This window comes from Diadema antillarum, unplaced genomic scaffold (genome assembly GCF_040938485.1).
Source record: "Diadema antillarum isolate AM-2024a unplaced genomic scaffold, OU_Dant_1.0 scf00000002, whole genome shotgun sequence".
Classification (NCBI taxonomy): Eukaryota; Metazoa; Echinodermata; class Echinoidea; order Diadematoida; family Diadematidae; genus Diadema; species Diadema antillarum.
The window spans coordinates 490102-513651 of NW_027270891.1; the positions used below are offsets into that span (position 1 = coordinate 490102).

Below are 23550 nucleotides of genomic sequence, written 5' to 3' on the forward strand. Positions count from 1 at the left end.
AATACTGTCAGCATCACAGCATAGTCCAAGCATAAACAGAACAATCTCTAAGTGGTAAAGTAGTTCCATAAGCACTGTAAGTCCTCATAAAATCTCACAATGATTATCTCAATGGTGGAACACCACAGACAAGAGTCATGTGATACTTCTAGAACTAACCTTTTTCCTGATGAGGCTCATGACGCCAATCCTTGTCAGTACATGTTGCCGTGACAACCCCTCCCTTGGGACACCATCAGCAAATGTATCAGCTCCATCTGAACCTGGCTCACACAGATGTCTCATGAACAGAGACACGTATGCTCTGTAGGGATAAAAGGTGTGACAAATTTTGAGGATGTGTTTTCTGTTTTTTGTAGAACCAGGTTACTTGCTTTTTAAAAGCAAGCAAACATTCAGAGCTGAATGAACTCAGTTCTTGTCCTTAGTGGAAGACGACAAATGAGTTATATTGCCGAGTTCATTTGTTGAGTTGATTTATTGAGTAGATTTGTTGAGTAACATAAACATTTACGCAACAGATACATGACTAGCAGTAGAAAGCTGAGATATGTGTTTGCAAGTAATTATGACAGAAAAGCAGCCATAGATGTGACAAGTACAAACACTACTTTTCAATTTACTGGGGAAAATCATTAGACTTCCTTTGAAGCTACACAGGTCACTATTAATTTGCCATAGTTTCAAATCAGAAATATACAGCAGCATAGACATGCAATTTGAGTCAAACCTTAGGTATTAGCACTCAAACTTATAGTGAAAGAGTTGAAAGCTGTAAACTTAAGGATTTAGCTCAGGTTAACCCACTGAAGGCTAGTCAAGGGTATACTCGGCCAAGTGTCTCCAGGAAATGCATGTTATATCTAAATCAGCTCATCCTTAATGGGTTAACACACTCTTCCTTCCAACTAAAGTGCCTCCTTACCTGAAGTGTCTCTCTGGTTTGCCCCTCAAGTCTCGGACTAACCACTGTGAGTTGTATGGGTCTTGGGGTGGCATACCCCATCGCATGATGGCATTCAGGAAAGCCTTGCGCTGGCGGGCACTGAACCCTAGCACCTGAGAACACACACCAAAACATTGCATTGTAACAACTCAATTACATACTAATTCACACTTCAATTACAGTAGCTTCTAATGTAGTTAAAACTCAAGAGAGTATTGAATAAGACCCATAGAATATGATGTCTAATTGAGTATCTGAACATAAGAACAAGCCAAGTCCATGGTAGGTCATTTCGAGCAAATTTAAAAAAAAAAATCATATTTTTTCCATTTGTCCAATAACAATCTATTCTAGTATGGTGGTAGGGCAACACTGTAAATACAAATCAATATGTACATTATTATCAAAATTAACATTCACGTTACTTGTGGGGGAGTCTTTTTATTTGATGGACTTGGCTCGTTCTTTGAATCATATGGACTTAGGTCGTTCTTTGATTCGTACGCATGATAAGACTGCCATAGACTATTGGTATAGTCTGGTAAAATGAATAAATAGTAGAGTTGTGTTCCTTTCTCCACTCTAAGTCAGTATGGTCTGCAAAAATGTAGTTGCCTACTATGGTACAATGTTCCTTGAGGATGTCTATTATTAAATTGGATTGAGTGTGTGTGTGTGCATATACATGTGTGCATTAAATGAAGGCTCTTATTCATGTTATGCTAACAGTTCAAACTTGCAAACTCTAGTTATATGAGCACATAATGCTCTCTTTTCATTTTCTTGACACCCTGACCCTATCTAACTCTCCATCCAAGGCATCTAAAAGTCACACAGACACAGTAATACACTCACATACACACACTAATCAACACTCAAATCAACCCATTGAAGACTAGTCCCTAGGGACTAGTCTGAGTATTGACCGATTCGGGTTCGTTGAGGGCAGCAGACAATTTGTAGCACTGGGTGCAGCCATTAGCTCAAATTGCAGTGTCCCAGCCTACCCCCCTCCTCTCCCCCACCCCACGGGCAACATGTTTATCGTGCACTTGTAGCAGGAGTACGCGCACTTGTTACAAAGGTTCGCGCACTAAGCAAGCATTCGCGCACTCAGTACGAGACGCCTATTGGCTAAAACAACCATGCATCAGTTTTTCATTCCGTGCATGTGCTAATGTAGGGAGAGGGGTGGGGGAGTGGGAGGGGGGGGTCGGCCGGGACACCGCAGTAATGGCGCTGCCCATGCCGATAATACACAAACCGCCTCACAGAATCGGTCAATACTTGGGCAGGTGTCAGTGGGAAATGCGTGTGACAGCAAAATCAGCTTGTCCCCAACGGGTAAATTATTGTACACGAGCAATGGCATCATGACTGGACAATTATCCTTTAACATGAATTAATTAATGATGGTAAAATTAATCATTTCCGTTGCAATCAGCAAAGCAGTCCTGGCATTAGATATACCTTCTGTATAATATTTAAAATTCAAAACACATACAATTAGTCATATATGCATTAAAAGATGGACTAAACCATGTAAAAGGCACCTCCAAAAGGGCCTTCCTCTTTATTATGCAAAAAAAAAAAAAATGACAGGTTCAATTCAGTTGACCTTACATTGAAATTCATTTGTTTGTTACAACAATGCAACAATAGTTTTGTTACATGTAAAACGTTAAGACGGCTAATGCACTCAAAAGGATATTTGGCTGTGACCCATTCTCCTCACCCACTGCATCTACCCGCGTATTTTGTGTCTTCAAGTAAAATAATAATGCAAGAACACACAGTGAATCCCTTAAAGCCATTGTAGTTCAACCTTGTAATACAAAGCAGGATTAAAACTTGTGAAAATTCCATAAGGAAATTTCTCTACCTGTTATCAAGCTCAGAGTCAAATACTTTTTGATCCAGATCAAATACACACTCATCAACATAGAAATATATGCTGTAATGCATATTTGAAACTTTAAGAGACTTAAACTTACAGCAATAATTGAGCTGCATATATACATGTACTTTCACATTACTCACAAAGATTTGAAATATTGCAGATTGTCCCTCAAGGTAATACACTGTAGTAATACTTGTTCCATATGAATAAACATGAAAGAATAAAAACATGAAAGAATGAGGCCTCACTCACATGTAGCTGGGCAACAGTAAACCTGATACCAAAATGATAAATGATAAAAAGGACATAACTATTGATATTAAATTAGTGATTGGCTAAACAGAGTCACGTGATGGAGGTACATTCGTTATGTTCACCCATGGGCGAATATTCTTGTGAATGTTCTCCCATGGGAAAACATTTTCACGTAACAAATGACAGAAGGTCTAGGACGGCGCGCGCACAGTGAATTTGGCTCTGCGCGAGCGAGCGATCAAGCTGTGCTGTATGCATGCTGGTGGTTGCAAAGATCGTACACTGCAGAATCTCTATGATCTTTGGTGGTTGACGTTGACGTATTTGACCAACCCATATAATATAACAGATGATGACTTTTGTTGTCGAGAACATGTACCAAACGTTCCACCCTCAGAGTTTGAAATGCTATTTCGGGAGGCTGTAAGTCCCTTGACTTCGTCTCGGGACTTAAACCTCCCTCAATAGCATTTCAAACCCTTCGGGTGAACATTCGGTATGTTCCCTCCCCCGCCAGTCATCATCTATATAATATGATAAAATCACTTGCATACACACATTTATGGTTTAAAAAAAGAAACATGATTTCCTTACACTTCATACTGCCAAACATGTTTCATAACTGCAAAAAAAAAAGTAGTAATAATCAAGTTCGGTCCAAAGTATTTTAGTTCATCATATTTCATTCACATAAGCGTCACAATATTAGATGTCTTTGTCTTCAAAAGTTACAGAATTCAAACCGTGAGAGCCATAAAGTTTACATGTGTATCCTAACAATACAAAGGAGGAGTCCATAATGCAATCATGTTCTGAAAATTCAGCTGGAAAAATTGCTATACATATAAACAAGCTCATTGTAAAAAAATAAATAAATCTGTGATCCACACATCAAAGTAGAAACACCTTTTTGAATACATATTTGGTACTTAATTCTATACAAGTGTATCAATGCAGATATTTCATTGATTTAAAACAATGCATCAACAACATAGCACTTTTTACATTATTTACAAAAAATAATAATAAATTATCCTTGATAGTCCTTCTGATAACGTTAATTTCACTGGAATCAAAAACAACAGTGTGACTCACATGGAATGACATCATTGTTGATATGACACATGCATATTTCTTGGTAAAAAAGAATAAAACAACTGTATTAAACTTTTTTTTTTCTTTTTTCTTTTTTTATAATATGAATGATATAATTGCTTATAAAATACATTCTTTGGTTTTCATATCGTGTAATTTGGCAAAGCAAATATCCTTGGCTAATTTCTATGTCAGGCTTCTCATGCACGAAAAGTGATAAACATGCACACACTTATACTTTGTACATACAAACAAAAGTACCAGCGGCGGATCCAGGAGAGGACACAGGGGCGCGCTCTCCTCTACCAATTGGACAATAGATTAGATAATATCACATCTCGTTGTACCCCTTCATCTGTTGTCTTTAAAATACATTGTATACAGTCGGTTGCAGTATTCATGATAATACATGTACTTTCATCCTTTGATAGCATGAAGGATCAGAACCACAATACATGTATACATCTTCAGAACAACGCAAATAAATGAACCAGATACATTTACAATCAGTGATTTTTGCTTTCTTCTCGTTGACATGAGCTTTTCGTAGTCAGGACGATGTCACCAAAGATCTTTATCTCTTTCTATTTTTTCCCCTTCTGACCGGTCACATTGCTTTCTCGACTGTCCCCGAGCTCACAATATCTTTGGTATATATTATAAGTAAAAGATGAAGTCTTATGAAGTAAAGTTAGTTTTTAAATACCAAATGCAAGATGCAATTATGTAATGCTAGAGGGGAAGTTCCATTTGGCACACATTTTTGTTGTTGTTACAAGTGTATTTGAACAGGAAGTTATACATCTGCAGAAATGTGACAAAAACAAGTTTCAGAGAGAAAGAAAAACATGCGCGTTCGATGAGACACGCCATACATGAAATCTGAATCCCATAACGGTACAGCGTATGTTAGATCAGATATTGTCAGTACACTGTACATGCTGGAAGACTACACAGTTTTGGAAATTCTTTGTCAGGAAGTGGGATACGTAACATATTGTATCATATACATGTACATTGTTTCCAGTAAAACGCGTAAATACTTTTGTACATGATGTTTATATACGTGTATACTTTAACCCTAAAAGGGCCGGGGGGGGGGGGGGGGGGGGGGGGGGGGGGGGGGAGGGCGTTAATCACCCCCCCCCCCCCCCCCCACATTTTTCACCACTATTCCGCCGCGCGAAATTTTTAGACTGCGCCGTTGCTGACTTTTTACTCTCAAGTCTCGCACTTCGTTTGACACCATTTCTGCGATAATCACACATACCGTTACCACGCTGCACAACCTTTTAAACATGCCTGAACTGTATTAAACTTGATACTGACATACATGTTTCATTACTGAAGGAAAAAAAAAATTCAGAAGCATCATTGGTAGCATCATGACAGAAAATAGTACTGATAGAAAGGAAACAAACATTGAAATTCAGTATATCCTGTAGAATTTAATCTGCCTAGATCCTTTAGGATGATTCACAAAATTAATCCCAAAAGCTCAACACCTACCAAAATCTATACTGCATAGAAGGCTCTACCATAATAAAGCATCTCATGAAAAAAAAAATAAGTACACTAAATCAAAACACACACACTCGTAGCAATTTGTTTTGGAAAATATGTACGTCAAAAAAATACTACTTATCAACTTCTACAGATTGTTAGCAGCAGTCCTGATGTTCTCATCAAACACTGACTGATTGCAGTTGCATGTTGCTTCAAAGTAAGGGAGAATATTGAGGTGGACTGATTTGAAAAGCTCAGATATTATATGAAGATAATGCACTTGATACACAAAGATAGTGCATGTGCTCTACTGACAACATTTTTTTTTCTTTCTGCAGCTTGGCTTGACAGAAGCTGAAAGCAAAATCATAAAACAGCAATGTTCTTTATCTCCAGGGCAAAATGTAAACAGAACTTTACCAAAAATCAATGTACTGCATTCCAGAGAAATGCCACATAACTTTTACTTTGTGTCTCCTATTTGTAATGCATATTCCTTATTTTCTCAACTATCACAGATAGGAGAATCTTGAAAGTGTGAATACAACATCACTAGGGCAGGGAAGATTAAATCTGTATCATCATACTGAAATCTGCCTTGTGCAGTCTACAAAAGCAGAATGGTAATAACAATGAAAGATTCTCAGAATGACAAATCATGACTGCAGCAAAGAGAGATACAAAGTCTTCAAGTACAAGGTCTTCTTAATCAGTCGCCAGCATGCTTGAACTCTTTGGTGACTTACTCTTTGTAGTCTGATTTATCATTCTAAGAATCTGCATCATTTGATGTTACCAGCTGATCCACCCGAGCTTTGTGTTCCTTACTCACATACTTCTTCAGTTTTTGGATGTCTTTCTTTTCGGCTGTTTTCACAGGGATAGGGGTGGAATAGCAAGGCCTGTTTGGTGGAAGACATGACCTTGCATTTGGCCTCAGCAAACTGAATTTCATTCCAGTGAGAGCCATCATTGAGGTTGATACCTCAACTTTGTATGGATGCTGACTGCTGAAATAGAAGACCTTTACATACTTCGATACCTTGTACTTATCTGGCCCTCGCTGCGAAGATTTCTTGGAGAAAGGCTCAAAGTGCCGTTTGTAGTCCCTAACGCGGTCTTGATCTACGCAAACTACTCAAGTACATCAAAGAGTTCTTCAACCATTTCGATTCACTCTGTGAACCACTCAGCACTTTCTACTCTCCTTTTTTTGTTCTCAATTGTTGCGAAGTGGCGGTCACAAGGAAGGAAACTATGTCCCCGAATAGGAAGATGATGTTCTAATATGCTTTGAAATCGGCCCATTTGCACCAACGTGAAAAAGTACTGTATCAAGGTGTGATTGTGGTTTTGTCCCCTACATCCATCTGAATAAAGTTTCAGCTTTGTCACATTCAGGGACAGCTTGTTTTCAATGAAATATTGCAAACAAGAAATCACCTCATTGGCCTCCCTTTTCGCTGTCATTTCTGGATACACGAACATGGTTGAGTTTCATGTTTTTGCACTGAAATAGAGAAATTGTAGAGCCACAATTGCCTCAGATAAAACACCTCACCATAGGGGAGATGGGGAATGGGAATGTTTTGTTGGTAGTCTATGGTAAGAACATCAACCGTTTCATCATTTCTTTGCTCTGTCGCTATCAGATTTCAGTTTAGTAAAGAAAGCTGTTGCTTTACGCTTGTGAAGATTAAGTTCAGTTTGCAAACGTCTGCGGATTGCAACGTTCTTCTCTGTGCTTATCTTCACTTGAAGTTCAGCACACGTACCACAAATATCAGTTTTGGGTCTCCCAAAGCCATAGTTGAAATGTTTTTTAAAGTAGTTATAGTACGTCTTATAACGAACTTGGCATTCCACCTTCTCTAGAACAACACCACTCTTCACCCTTAGATATGTTTCAGGGAAATGTTCCTGAAGAAATAAGAAATACATGTGCCTGACACTGAGTTCAGATGCTAAATAGCGCCGTTTTGTGTGTTCCTGTCCATAGTTTGAATCTTGGTATGGAAATGACCGTATGTGAGCATCAATAAGGCGGGTCGACTCTTCACTAAGCGAATGAGGACGGTTGCTATGTTTGCCACGATTATCAGTTGGAACGCTACCAGATTTCACAGCATTGCCGATGCGTCTAACTCTTGTTGTGGAAACTCCATGAAGACTGGCATATCCCTCTCGACAGACTACTTTTTCCTCTTCACCAACTTTGACCTGAAATTAAAATAAGCTCACAATAACATGGGTATCAAAGATGACCTCACTTCATTCTCACTACACGTAAGAAAGTACATAATGCAGAAGACTTTAACTTCTTTTTATGTATTGTTCTTGCATCCACCCCAACAAAAGCAAACGACAGTAAAACAAAAATTCTGCTGTTGATGTCCATGTATGCATATGAATTGTGACAGTGATGCCAAAATTTACCTTGCTCAGATCATTACTTACTCAGTGAAAACAAAACAACCAAAGAAGTACAATAACTAAAGGAATCAGCAAAGTTCAGAATGATAAAGGTGCCCACTGAATATATTTATTGAATGTCAAGTTAAATGAATGTTACCTTGCCATCACTTTCATAGACAGAAATATGACAATCTTTCTTCATATGTCGTCTTACAACATATGATATCTGTTACACTTGAAATGCACATCGTTGCTGGGGTGATAAGACCTTGTATCTGCAATTTTGGTGAAAATGAGTTTTTTGGATTAATGGTCAAATAATGGATTAAGTGATGTCCTGTCCAAGCTGTCTTACTCCAAAAATGAAGCCACCACGGCATGTCAAAGGAAAGGCTATCCCATTCGCCACAGTGCTTTGGCCGTCATGTTTTTTGGCTCTCCTGAACATTTGACATTTCGTAGATACGAGGTCTTATCGCCCCAGCGACGATATGTAGCTACCACTTCACACTGTGTAATGCTCTGCAAAAGTATCTTGACCACAAATAGAGAATTAAAGGGTGGTGGGTGGTGGGTGGCCTTCACACTACTGGAACAAAACAGCATATTTGTTTTGGGCTGTGCAAGGTTGTAAAACTTACAATGTAAAAAATGTGGCAACTCCGATGGGCATCTTGATTTGTCCTGGACCTCCTGCGCTTGACAGGCCTTGTGGAAATGCCACCACTTAAATAAACGTCTTGTGCCTTCTTATCTGCAAGATCATTGAAATTTCTCAAAATGTTCTGCTTCATTTCAGCGCTGAAGACGTCCAGGCACTGGCGTGAACATCTAAAAGGAAAATCAAACAGGAAGTGCATGTTTTGGATCTTAACTTGTTATACAAAACCAAACAAATAAAATTCTGGTCGAGAGCAGAAAGCATCTTTACCCTTTTGCTGACCTATATTACAACAAATATTCATGGCAGGAACGCTGAGTCACCACAGACTCAGATTTGTGTTTCCCACTTAGACTATGATCTATTTACCTTTACTTAATTTCCATGCAGAACAGTACAACTTCTGAACCAGAACACCAAGTATTTAACTATTATGTAATAAATCTTCATAGTTTAAATAGGTCTAGGCTCTATTTGCACTTTGCGAAGTTATAATTTGCGTAGAGTTCCTGAAGGGGATAATGAAAGGTAGATATTACATAACTATGGCAAATTTGGAGGCTTGGGTAAGACATTGACTTTGAAAAAAAAACAATAACGGAATAGAAATCTGATACTGTGATAGCAAACTCTCAAGACTCAAGCTGAAATACATTTGGTGTACAGTAGCTCTTATACCACATTCACACTGATTCAAACTCTTTTATCTTGTTGAGGCTTTATTTCAAGACTGTTCTAGTACACTGGGAAACATTTCTACTCCATAAACATGTGAAGAGACATGATCGAAACAGGAAAAAGCTTGCAAGAATACACCAGGGCTGGGTCCTGGGATCACCCCATCATGGCAATCAAGGCCAAAGTAAAACTAAATCACGAGTGTACAGTCCCTGCAACACATGTAGATCTATGTAAGCCTAGATCTAGATGTCTACAATGTCAGACAAGTACAAGTAGATGAAACAATGGCATGTTTGACTGGTGTATAACATCTAACGTTACAGGTACCGGTACTTGTTTACCTTAGATCAACTACGACCCAACTACTAGTGTTGTAGTACTACTAGAACTTAGGCCTGAAACAGTAGAAGCTGCAGAAGCTCAACTTGAAGAGTTCTGTTTATACAGGTAACAACAAAATTATTCCTGCCATTGGAAAATTTTTAGTTCTGAGCACATTTCTTACAAGGATAGAGTGATGGTGATTGGGTGATGTATCTCAACATTTCTATTGTTGTGCAAATGAGGTGAAAAATGGAATTAATTTATGTCAATCTATAAAGGACAAACAAGAGTAAAAAGTTAACACCCAATCACCATCACTCCATCCTTCACTTGTAAGAAATCTGCTCAAAACTAATAATTTCTCAGGGGTATGAATAATTTTGTTGTTAACTGTAGTCCGGTCTAGATCTATAGACTGTAGTCAAAGAGGTTTCCCAGTCTAGGTGTGTTGCAGGTGCTATACAGGGATTACTTCATCAAAAAATACTAACACTAAACAGACTTCTACTCTCAACAAGTACTCCCGTACTACGGCTACGCCTACTAACATCTTACTACTAGTACTAGACTAGTACCTAGGCAAAGTGCAGATCTACCGTAGATGTGGATAATTTTATAATCTGCACTTTCTCCATATTCAAAGAAATACACAGCACGTACATGTGAGTGGGGTTTACTGTGGTTAACTAATTATGTCACTATAGATTTACCACCAGTATTATTTTATACACACATCCTGTCATAGCTTGTAAACAATGAAGTGACAGTGATTGACAAGCTTCAACTTTCAAGAGGTGCTACTATGCACCTAGGCTGTTAACAGCAATGAAGTACCTGCAATTTTCACCAGTTTTCCTGGCTGGAACCTGGTTTCCACTGGTATTTGTGTACTCCTTGCCCTCTGCTCTCAGCCTTTTGCATTTCTTCTGCTTCCATTCATTTTCCGTCCTGTGTCCTTTCCCACTCACTTCCTCATCACTGTCGGCCATCTTTGAAGTGTGCCAGTAGTAAACAATGAAGCTTAGACAGGGAGTGATGAGAGAGGGCGCTATAAAGTGCACTCCCGTTATAACGAAATGCTCAGGACCGGCAGTTTTCTTTCGTTATAACGAAATTTCGTTATAACCGAACAAATACAATATATAACGAAAACAAGGAAACCACACATACATTATGTATGGTTTATTGAATACTCATTATACACTGGAAAGCTATGTGAAATGGGATGTTACCTTCTTAATTTCATTGAATATTAGTACATTTAAAAGAGAGTAATTTTGTTGTCTGTATTGTCACACATGTAGAGAAAATGGACAGTTAAGGATTCGGTTACAATTCGCTATACCAAAGGTTCGTTTCTTACAAAAGTTTGTTACTCCGAAGGTTCCTCATTCGGAAGTTTCGCCATTCCCGGGATTCCGAAGGTTTGTTCATTTGAAGCTTCACTCTTCCAAAGATTTGTTATTCCAAAAGTTCATAATTTAGATATTAATATATTGTTCGTTTTTCGAAGGTTCATTGATTGGAAAATGAAATGAGGTTCGTCATTCCCAAGGTTTGTAAATCATAAAATGAGAAAGGTTCACTATTCCGTATGTTTTTTTAATCCAAAAATGGAATAAGGTTCGTTATTCCGAAGGTTTGTTAATGAAAAAAAAAAATGAGAATGGTTTGTTATTTCGAAGGTTTGTTATCAATTAAAGATGATTATAATTTTTTGCAATTCCTAAGTTCTGTTAGTGGAGTCACCTTTTTCACTTTTGGATTAATGAAACTTATCTAATGTCTAAATTATGAACTTTAGCGTTCCGATTAACAAACGTTTGGAATTCCGATCACTTTTGGATTAACGAACTGTCGTAATACCGGTAAGAACCCTATTTCACTGTCGGATTAACGAACCTTACTTATAACGAACCTTTGGAATAATGCCAAAATGTTCATAACAATCAACCCTATTTCATTTCTGAACTAACCGACATTCAGGTGTATCAGAATCTGTGTGTTTTTAATAAGAATTTTCGGAACAATAAAACAAACCTTATTCAAATTTCAGATTATTGTATTACAATAACGCAAGTTCCCTCGAAAACTATGCGTGACACACGGAGCACATACACAGTGATCGGAGCGCTCGCCCATGCAGAGACACTAGAAATGCTTGTTCTACCACGTATTTCCGAAAGCAATCCCTATTTCGTTATACAAAGCTCATTTCTTTTGTGTTTCTTTGTCGGTGGTGCTCGGAAAAGACTTCGTTGTATCGAAAATTTCACAATAACCGTGTTCGATATAAGCGAATTTTCTACCATAGGTTTTAATGGCAATGATTTTAGGACCAGAAGTTTTACTTCGTTAGAACGAAATTTCGTTATAACCGTGTTCATTGTAACGGGAGTGCACTGTAATATTCAAAATTACATTCAAACTAGCTTTCATTTGTAAATTTTAGGCACTTTCGGAGCAAATTACGGTTTGTCATTTATACACAAGATGGACCTATGTATGAACAACAATTTCCTATGTCTAACTCAATTTGGCCAAAAATTGGACTTGGATCGTTCTTATATTCAAGTATTCAATTATAATAACAGATATGAATACTGTATACGGCGAATATTTCACGAGGTTTTTATTTTCGCAAATTTTGTGAGTCAGGTGCTATTAAAAACACATGAAAATATTGACTCTGATCCTGACGTGGATGTGACATGCGCGTGTACATTCCTCCGTTCAGTACAAGACTCCACAATCGCTAATTTAACCACTCGCAAAATCGTCGGGAATTTCTGATTTGCGAAAATTTAGAATCACAAAATATATGGCACGTACAGTATACAGTCTTCAGCTAAATGAAATGCACACAATTCAGAATATTGTATCTCAGCAAAACTACCATCATACAAACACTGAATTCAGACTTTGACACATGAGTAGCTCTGCATCTCAACTACCATGCATACGTTTTAAGATGTGTCTGGTCAATAAGCAATGTATTCAACTACAACATCACAGTAAATACCATACCCCTAGCTTTTACACATGATACCAGAATGAAATCTTGGAAGGAAGGAAGAAGGGAGTATACCAACCTCAATCTGACCACCAACTCTAGCCAGGAGTGGCGGCAGCTTGTCCCTGTCACGCTCTGCTCGCCTGCTTCTTCTCACTGCAAGAAACACACATATAATACATATTACTTTCAGTTCAAAGAGCACAACTTCATAGTGGAGTTTATCAAGCCTTTTGAGAATATAACATATTGCACACTCACAAACACAGACACACTGAACACAATCAATCATATTCATATATGGTTTGTCACTATTAATATTCTCCCTACATCTTAGAGTAAATGCATTCATCTTCTGTATGTTAAACTTACCACCATCGTTCTTGTCATCGTAGTCCTGATCATCTTCCTCATCGTCTGTGCCTCCAGAGTAGTCACTGAAGTTCTCACTCAGTTTATCATCCCAGACTAAAGGATGGAAATAGGAAAACATGACGGGTTGTAGTGCTGGCCGAACAGACTTACAGATTTACTACAAAATACAGTAAAACTACATAGAATCTAAGGTATGTTTCTTCAATTTGTCTCCCTCTATAAATCTAAATTGTTAAGATCGCAACTGCTGATCTGCAAATTAACTTCCTTGGTTCCTGTTTTTTCAACATGTTTGTTACTTTACAAATCAGCAGTTACGATCTTCACAAATTTAATTTGTAGAGGAAGACAAATTGAAGAAACTAACATCTGAACCTTCACCCCTCTGAATAATATCTTTCTTTCATTAACAGAGAATCTGTTTTATCATGGTAATAAAGAATACATACATCATCACCAACACTGAAATAGAAGCACTTTCTTGGAATCAACAGACACATGATATGCTTTTCCTACACCACAGAAAGAATTTGGGACTACACTGTGGCATGCACTCACCTGTAGATCTATGCAAATGGTGTGGAACAGAATCTGAAAAACATTTGGTAAATATTGCAAACATTCTAGAATGGCACAAGAAAGAAAACAGCATTACAAACTTCTGTATAATGATACATACTTGGATAAACTTAACACATTCATAGCAGGGCACTTAAACTTTTTCCCTTATTTTTTTTTCATCAATATTGATACCAATATTTGCCCATATTCAAGGCACAAATACAAATGGGATGACAAAAAAGAATCAAGTGCATGCTCCTGTATCATTGCAATAATAACACAGAGGAGCATCATATCAATGGGGTCAAATGCAATATTGCTAAAAGATGTCATTGCACCATAGGAAAAGAAGGAAGTGAAGGTAAGATAGAGCAGAATGGGTAAGACACTTGCTACCTCTCATGTTAGAGTCCTCCTGTCCACCGTCATTGTAGTTGACCTGTCTCCTGATCCTCTTGCCCTTGCCCAGAGTTCTGGCTAGGTCCTCCTGCTGCTGTTCATAGTGATGTCTTAGCAGCTTCTCCCAGTAGGCTGGGTCTGAGGGTTCCAGCTCCTGTTTGATCACTTCTGTCTCTGGCTCCTGGTCCAAGGACAGAACCATCAAACACAAGGTTCAGATTGACAAGAGTACTTCATCAAAGCAACATCATCCACAAAATGGTACGGTACCTGGCTTCAAGAAAGTACCCAAGAGAGATCACTCTTCAAGAGGAAATAGTTAGAACATGATCCTATTTACACAAGCTGTGGATTCATACATGTCATTTCACTGTTTAGTTCCATTTGATATCATTCATACAGTGAAAATGCACCCTCTTTTGTATCCTCAACCCTATGCTTAATTCATCATATACGAACAGAGCATGGCTAGAGAGAAAATTGTGTAATCTGAGTGCAACTTGGACTACTCTACAACAGCATGATAAATATACTGTGTAATAAACTCTAGAGGTTCTTTACCTCTGCAGAAATAACAAGGGCCCCTACAAACAAGTCTCACCTCTTCCTCCTCTTCCTCCTCATCCTTGACCACATAGCTGGCCACCTTGAATGAGTTGAGGTACTCATTGGACATGTCATCCTTAATGACCTCCACGTTGCCTTCTTTGGTCCTGTCTAGGAGATCCATCACAGTTTTGTCATCCCATTGAATGGTGCCTTCTCCCTCCTCTGTGAATGAATCAAGACATGATATTGTGATACCATTGAATAGTGCCTTCACCCTCCTCGGTGAATGTAGATATGATATTATGATACCACTGAATAGTGCCTTCACCCTCCTCTGTGAATGGATCAAGACATGATATTACCACCCCATTGAATGGTGCGTTTACCCTTTCATCTGATTTGTAAATCTCTATTAGAAGCAAAATTCCTTAGTTCACACTCAGAGTTTGGAGGGGATGGGGGAACAAGATTTTGTCCAAAGACAGCAACAGATTTACAAGATGCATCAAGGAGCCCATTCACATCCAGTGGGGCTAGAGCACCTCAAGAATTGCGATTTCCATTCTCTCAAACCATAAGACTGCCAAAACCCGATTTACGGCGAGTCTTATCAAGTCTAGAAAAAACTAGGAAAAAGCTCACAAAGGTAAAATCAAACTCTGATTATGAACAAAGGAAATTTAACAGCACATGATCACAGTATGAGAGTTATCTGTGAAACTGACCTGGTCCTTCATCATCCTTGAACAGCTGCTCTGTACCAAACTTGAGGATGTCATCGAGCTCCTTCTTGGACATAGCTCCCTTGGCCTGAGACCCTAGTCCTGGTCTAACCACCAGATGGGTCAACATCATCTTCTTCTTGGCAACCTGCCAACCATCGAGCAACCACACAGTGTCAAAACACAATGTATCCATTCAAACACAAAGGGTTTATATCAGAATGCAATACATAGGCAGTACAATTCCCATCACCTCCCCACAATATCCATATTGAAGTCTCTTTACATCACGATGTGAATCTTTTCAATATATTCTGATCACAAAATATTAAGCATATCCTTATCACTTCTCACTATCCTGTCTGTGAAGACTGTGTTAAAAGGGTTACAATTTCATGCAGTCTACAGAATCCTAAAAAATAAATAATAATCATAACCTCTGAAAGTAATGTCCTCTCAGCAACTTGGCCTAAACAAAAACTGAACATCAATGGTTCACATTTCTATTATACTACTGTAGGAATCACAGACTATGAAAACTACAAAGGAATTAAATCACATGACTTTTGACTGCCCTTCCACTAGATCACAATAACAACTAGAAATGTCGCTATGGCGACTGGTATGCCTCTGCCATAATGCATGATTCTCCTAATAGGTCTATAGTACATGTGGACAATGTGTGATTACATTTTCACAAAATTGGCAAAATATTAAAATGACATGTTTGTCGCAAATGTATCGAATGTTCACCTTCTTTGACCTATGTTTAATTGGATGAATAGGAGAGCATGTATTTGGGGATTTAAGAACTTTAACTTCGACTTTGACCCTTTCATAAGTTTACGCACTTGAGTAATTGTCAAGGTATGGAGAAAAAGTGCAATTTCTGTATTGAACAGTAAATTGTTATCATTTTCATCTGGCCTTTGATTCATAAGAGAATCAATGTCAGGTAGAATATACATAAATACGTACTAAGTTTAAAGATAACTTGAGCCACTTCCGAGATATGGAGAAAGAAGTAAGTTCAGCACTTTCACTTGATCTTTGACCTTTTGACCTTTGACCTTCTTGGCAAAAAAAAAATCCCAGACAATCTCTAGTGGGTTATACATGCATACATCAAGTTTAAAAAAAAATAATCCTGCTGGCATTGCATAAATACAAGGAAAATAGTAAAATTTTGAAGTATTGCCCTTGACCTTTGACCCCTGACCTTTGACCACATGAACCCCAAATTCCCTAGATAACCACTGCCAGTCAGTACATGCATATATACTTTGTTCCATAAAGATACCTTGAACAATTTCCAAGATACAGAGAAAAAAGTGAAATTTTAACATTTTACTTGACCTTTTGACCTTTGACCTTTTGACCTCATGACCCCAAACTTTCACCAGAGAATCTTAATTGGGTAATACATGTATACACTAAGTTTCAAGAAAATATCTTCAGATATTGCATAGATATGGGGGAAATAGTTAAATTTTAAGCATTTGACCTTGACCTTTTGACCTTTGACCTTGAGCATGTGCACCCAAAAGTTGATAGGCACAACTTCACCCCCTGATACACATACATGCCAAGTTTCATTAGGATACCTCAAAAGGTTTTGATAGTTACCCTGTCCACAAAATTCATTACGGACGGACGGAAGGACGGACGGACGGAAGGACGGACGGACGGAAGGACGGACGGACGGACGGACGGACGGACGGACAACCCGAAAACATAATGCCTCCGGCACCACTTCGTGGCGGAGGCATAAAAATATCAGATGATCAAATTCACCTCAACTAAAACTATTTAGCAGCAGATATGCATATAGTTTAGTCAAATTGACATAACTGACATCGTTCAATACCTGAGCATAAGTAGGAACTCTCAAGAATCTTTAAATATCTGACTTTCCTTACTATACAGGGAAACATAAAGACAATTTGTGCATCGTGCTGACAATCTCTTCCTCATACCTGAGTGATTCTCTCTTCCACAGAAGCCCTGGTCACAAAGCGATAGATCATAACCTTGTTGGACTGCCCAATACGATGGGCCCTACTGAAGGCCTGGATGTCATTGTGAGGGTTCCAGTCCGAGTCGTAAATGATGACGGTATCTGCAGTGGCTAAGTTGATACCAAGACCTCCAGCACGTGTCGAGAGCAAGAAGACAAACTGTTCTGCACCAGGAGCTGTAGAGTAGAAAACCAATGCAATCAAGTTTATGGATCAGTTCAAAATAAGAGAGTGGTCTGATCATGCATGTGCCTTATCTTTAGAGTGCCACTGAACAAAATAGGAGTAAATGCAATCTCTTTATCAAAGTTTGCTCTGAATCACCTAATTTAATTACTATTTCATTCATCAAAGCTTTTATTTTAAATCTTTCAAAACGGAGATATCATCCAGCAAGTGAACTTAAATATTCAGCTCTATTCTTACAGCCCCCACACTTCACAGAACATTTTCAAACATTGTACTTCATCAGACCACCTGAAGGCATTTAACATTGAGCACTGTGAACTCTGTGAATAAATGAATAATATAATCACACAGGCAAACTTAAATACACACATACAGACTTACAAGCAATTGTACAGACAGATGTATATGAAAACACACATATACATACGGATAAAACATTAAATGCATATATTTATGTGTCAATCACAATGATCACCCACAAGATCAAGATAAGCTGAGTGAGAAAGTCAAATTTACCATTGAATCTGTCGATAGCTTCCTGCCTCAGACCTCCTGTCACGCTACCGTCAATCCTCTCATACTTGTAGCCTTCTCCCTCCAAGAAGTCTTCCAACAGATCTAACATCCTCGTCATCTGTCATCACAGGGAGTCAAAGGAAACATGTCATTATCATCACTGTGTGTAGTGATTTCATACAATCATTCAAACTCATTGTCAAAAGCAGATGTTCAGAATAACAGGTAGTATGATATCCACATGTGACAATCTTATGTATGTATCATGATACATCTTGATTATTACAAAATACATAACCCTGTGACATTCACAATACCTTCATACCAAATGTAAATGGACTGCAAATTGACAAATGCACTGTTTACTTTATGGTTATATATTGAACTCAAGATATATTGGCACTTATAACAATGTTGGTTCAGCTTCATGAATACTAAGTTGGATTCTAAACATGATATTGCATCTGAACATTGATGGACAAATAACACTCCTGTACTAGCTGCTAATGAAGTAAAGCTCCAGGTAATGACAGTTTGTAAAATCACCTAGATACTGTGACCATGTGGTCCATGAAGATGGATTAATTGGTCTCAGTGTCACACACACAACTCACCTGAGAGAAGATGAGAACTCGGTGGTTGTCTTTTCTCAAGAATCTCAGCATCTTGGTGAGCAGCAGCAGTTTACCACAGGCTTTGGTCAGCGCACTCACTTCAAACGCCCCATTTGTCAGTCTTTGTGCCTCCTGCATGGTAAAACATGCGTACCAAACTTCTAGTTGATTTAGAGTCTCGGAGTATTAGGCCCAGCACACAAATGACTTCATTTTACCTTTTCATTTTCACAAATTCTCATGACTGAAGCCAATCTAGATTCCATGATAGAAACCTCATCATGGACCAATCACTTCTCCCACTGCGTTAACCTGTTCAAGATGAGTCCCGAGTCGGGCAGGTGTCTATGGGAAATGTGTGTTGTAGCAAAATCAGTCCGTCTTCAACAGGTTAAGCAGCATCATGGGGAACAAGTATTGTCATGCACACAGCTGCAGGAACCTACACTGACAATTTGACAATTGAATCCAGTTCATGAAAGACATTGCTAAACAAAATTTCATAACATATTTTTATCCCAGGCATACATCACAAAATAATCCGCAGAGAATACCATACTGGTAACACATAAAATCATATACCCATAATTACTTTATGGAACCCCAAAATTCTGAACATCTTGAGTTATTACAAAAAAAAATGACAAGGAAAAAATATGTTTCTGCTTCAGTGCATTATCAAAAAAGATATTATTCATTATATTTTCTCACAGACATTCAAAATATCCAATAACAATCCACTCTACTCACCGCAGCAGCTGTAGGGAAGAGGTACGGGTGATTGCAGCACTTCTTCAGGTCCATCATGATGTTTAGCAGTGACACACTGCCACCACCACCACTCTTGGAATTCAGCGCCTCAAAGTTTCGGGTGAGGATATATTTGTAGTACTTCCTACAATACAGAATGACAGCAGCACACTGCATTACATGACTGAAGTTGGAAGCACCATCTTCTCATCAAGGCTTAACAAATCATTTTGTTGCCGGAAACAGAACACAGATTATACATTGCCATCATAGCACTTACACAATGCTAATTCAGCTTACATCGATTGAATTACTGTAAAACAAGCAATGTTCGCACACATTCTAATTTTGCGAATTTTGCGAGAGCCAAGATTCGCGAAATTAAAATGCATGCAAAAGTTCTTGTCTACACTATATGCATTGAATGTTAGAGGCAACTCGGGAAAATTTCATGCTGCGAAAAAGGCTGTCAGCTTCAATTCTTGAAAATTTTATGCCGCGCAAATATTGTGTTTTACAGTATACAACTGTCAAGCCAGTGACCAACGGGTACAGTGTACCATTGTGAGATATGGCAAGAGGAAATATGCATGGTTTGGAATCAACTACTTTACAGGAATTTCTTTCTACATTCTATGGCATAAAACTACATTTTCTACAGGACCACAACTGGACACTGGCAACAGCTGATGTCATGTTCCTAAGAAAAACTTTCCCTATGCAGAAAGGGCAGAAGCAAGCTGTCCTGAGGTCAAATTTCATTTCCATATTTCATTAATTTGTCCATCATTCATAACTTGAAATTGGGACAATGGGGAAAAAAGGTCACTACAAAGTCTATGACGTAATATCGGAATCAACCTTTCAAATTCCACAGTCAGCAAAGATATTTTCTGTAAAATATTCAAAGAATTTGTGATATAAATCTCCTGATAGGTGCCATTATTTCATACAGTTGATTATTTTCTGTCAGTCGATCATCTGCCTACTCTTGGCTGATCTTCTTTACACAGCATCATCTCCACAAAGAAGGCGATATAAGATAAGGCTGAAGTAAAAAGGATGATAGCTGCTTACTTCTGGAGTGGACTGAGCTCGACACGGACAATGAACTCGCTCTTGGATGGCATGCCCTTGAGTACGTCTGCCTTGAGACGACGCAGCATGTGAGGTCCAAGGAGGTCGTGAAGCTTCTTGATCTGGTCTTCCTTCGAGATGTCCTCAAACTCGTCCAGGAAATGCTGCAGGTTGCTGCATACAAAGACAGACAAAAAACGAAACAATCAGAAATCTTTGCCACTGAAGATATCCTTTCATCTGTGTGTCAGAGTGTTACAATTCTTCAGTTTTTCGCAGCGATTCATAAACTTTTGCAGTTAATGTTTACTTGTTTTGCTCAATTTCGCGTTTTTGTTTTCATTTCATTTCATTTCATTTTCATTTTATTGTTTCTGTATGGTACAAATAATCAACTATGATCACTTGTTCTGCTAAATAGTTTAGCTCCATGTTTAAAAATGTGTTTGTGCAGATATGCACTGTCAATTTTCAGAAGACCTAATCTCGGCTGTAATCTTCATTGCCCTACCTTTTTTCTAATGCTTGTGCAAATTCCACAGCAAAGGTGTGGAGCATCAATATCAATAACATCAATCATTACTTTGACACTAGCTACAAGACTATAGTGCATTCAAAACGAATTGACAGCAGTAGCACCTCCTGCTAATATACTGCATGCACACAAATATGTGTCAATTTCACAAGAGATCATTAACATGGAGTTGCAGAAGGCACAACTTACTTGAATTCTTCAGGACTCATGAAATTGAGCAGATGGAAGAGTTCCTCCAGATTGTTCTGTAGTGGTGTGCCAGTCAGCAGCAGCTTAAAGCGGATGTTGTAGCCACTCAGAATCCTGAAGAACTGGGGGAGAGACCATGCAGACAAATTCATTCACCACCATTGTCTGAAATATTCATTGAAAAATTGCTTTCACAGATATTACACTAATCAATATCATTAGAATGGCACCTACAATATGGGACAGAGTACACAGACAAATGTCCCATCTACGATGGTCAAAATGAATTGTAAAATGTAGCTTTCACTTCACTCAAATTTACCAACATGGAACAGTACTCCTGGTGGAATCATGAACACAATTCAAACTCATCTCTGTTAATCTCAGTCATGAGCTCTATTGAAAAAAATATATATATATGCTAAACATGCACTGCTTTACGGCTTCATAGTAAATTTCTGTATGGTCAACTGCTATATTTGTCATACACAGCATACTCTATGAAGAAAACACATGACAAACAATAAAAAAAAAGAAGCCAGGACAGCTGACCTTTGATTGGTTGTTCTTCAGTCTGTGGGCTTCGTCCACCACCAGTACATCCCAATTGACCGATTGCAACGTGGTGGAGTCAATGCTGACCAGTTCATAGGACGTCAGTAGAACATGGAACTTGACGTGTGATCCCTGGCGCATCTTGTAAGCTTTCTTACCACCCTTTACTGCATCATCCTCAAAGGAGAACTCATTTTCCCTGAGATGAGATACGTACAGAATAGGAAAATTAATGGACTGCAACGCACAAACAAAATCTGGGAAACAACCATATTATTTGGTAACCAAGACAGTATTTCTGCCATAACTTTATCCTCAAAGTTCCTAAATACAATTGGACAAAAATAAAAGAAAACAGAGTTAAAACAGCAGGAGCTGAGAACATTAGGTATTGAGGTATTATCAAAAGATTTGAGCACTACAAAATTCGCAAAGATTTCCATAACAATTACTTCCATAAGTATGCTTAGCATTCAAGTATACATGCACACACACACAAACACACGTATGTTAGACATGAGATGCTCATTACTTCTTTACACAATAATGTTTCTGTTTATACATACCATGCTTGAGGTTATATATCACGAACAATTAATCCACAGGTCTACAAAGTTGTTAATGAGAGAATATACAGTAGAATGCAAACCACTGGCATACCAATCAGAAACGGACAGTCTTTCATACTTTGGTTCATTTACCTGATGACTGCTCTGCTGTCCTTGTCTCCAGTGTATGTGACAACATAGAAGTCTGGTGCCCAGAACTCAAATTCTCTCTCCCAGTTGATGATGGTCGAGAGAGGGGCACTGACAAGGAAAGGTCCCTTGGTGTGGCCCTATGGATTAAAGAGACCTCTACATGATTTTCAAACATTTACATTGGAGGATCTATAAATTCATTATACCCACTACAGAGTTTCAGAATTCAGAGTGATTGGGTTAAGGAATAAAAATGTTTTCAATATCTATAACAAATTACAATGAATAAAGATGATGACATGGCAGCCTCACCATAAGAATGCATGAGTTGGGGCTCAAGGAAGCAGAACAAAAGAAGATGGCATGCATACATTCTACACATGTGAACTTGCTGAGCAAGTGGTATTGTAATGGAATTACACTGCTCAATTTCTAAAATATGTGAGGCTCTATGTCATCAACACCTGTTCAGAGTATTTGTGTAAGATTTCTCAGAGTATTGGTTTCTAAGCTCAAGGACCACAATAAATTCTACAAATCTATACATGGAGTTGTCAATTTATGTACTACATGATGTGAAATTATGAAAATAGTCTGGAATGCCCCTTTAAAGTGATACATAATATTATCATGAGATGGTCGCAACACAGACATCATTCGTACTGAACTGGATACAGTCAAAGTCCTTTCTACATTTTTAGATATTGCATTAGACAAGGCAATCATGACCATAATTTACTGATTCCAGACACGGAATAATTATTCCCTGCTGATAGAAACTGTTCATGCTATTCTTTTGACCATTACTTTGATCGTAATCCTGCTGATACTATGGCTACTTATCACTTGTTTGCTGGCTTTGAATCCATTATTGTTTGAGGTCCAGTCACGTAAAATCCTCATGTTTTGTTTCATTTTCACATATCTACTTCTCTCACAACTGAGTCCAATATCACTAGTATGCAAAGACAAGCAAAGTCAAATCAGTCTATAGTGGACACCCA

At 38.3% G+C, this 23550-nt stretch overlaps 1 protein-coding gene across 1 annotated transcript in view; it reads right to left on the reverse strand.

Annotated features, from left to right (window-relative positions):
* Positions 1-23550, reverse strand: part of LOC139731733 (chromodomain-helicase-DNA-binding protein 4-like) — a 55362-nt gene that overhangs the window by 17365 nt on the left and 14447 nt on the right. Inside the window, exons 15-29 of the mRNA XM_071642646.1 lie at positions 22547-22683; positions 21843-22044; positions 21291-21412; positions 20567-20740; positions 19490-19634; positions 18740-18871; positions 18126-18243; positions 17379-17596; positions 15406-15550; positions 14733-14902; positions 14126-14312; positions 13169-13264; positions 12876-12952; positions 926-1059; positions 160-304 (exon numbers count right to left, since the gene is read on the reverse strand). Of these exons, the coding sequence (XP_071498747.1) occupies positions 160-304; positions 926-1059; positions 12876-12952; positions 13169-13264; positions 14126-14312; positions 14733-14902; positions 15406-15550; positions 17379-17596; positions 18126-18243; positions 18740-18871; positions 19490-19634; positions 20567-20740; positions 21291-21412; positions 21843-22044; positions 22547-22683 (2202 nt within the window). The remainder of the gene's footprint in view (positions 1-159; positions 305-925; positions 1060-12875; positions 12953-13168; positions 13265-14125; positions 14313-14732; positions 14903-15405; positions 15551-17378; positions 17597-18125; positions 18244-18739; positions 18872-19489; positions 19635-20566; positions 20741-21290; positions 21413-21842; positions 22045-22546; positions 22684-23550) is intronic.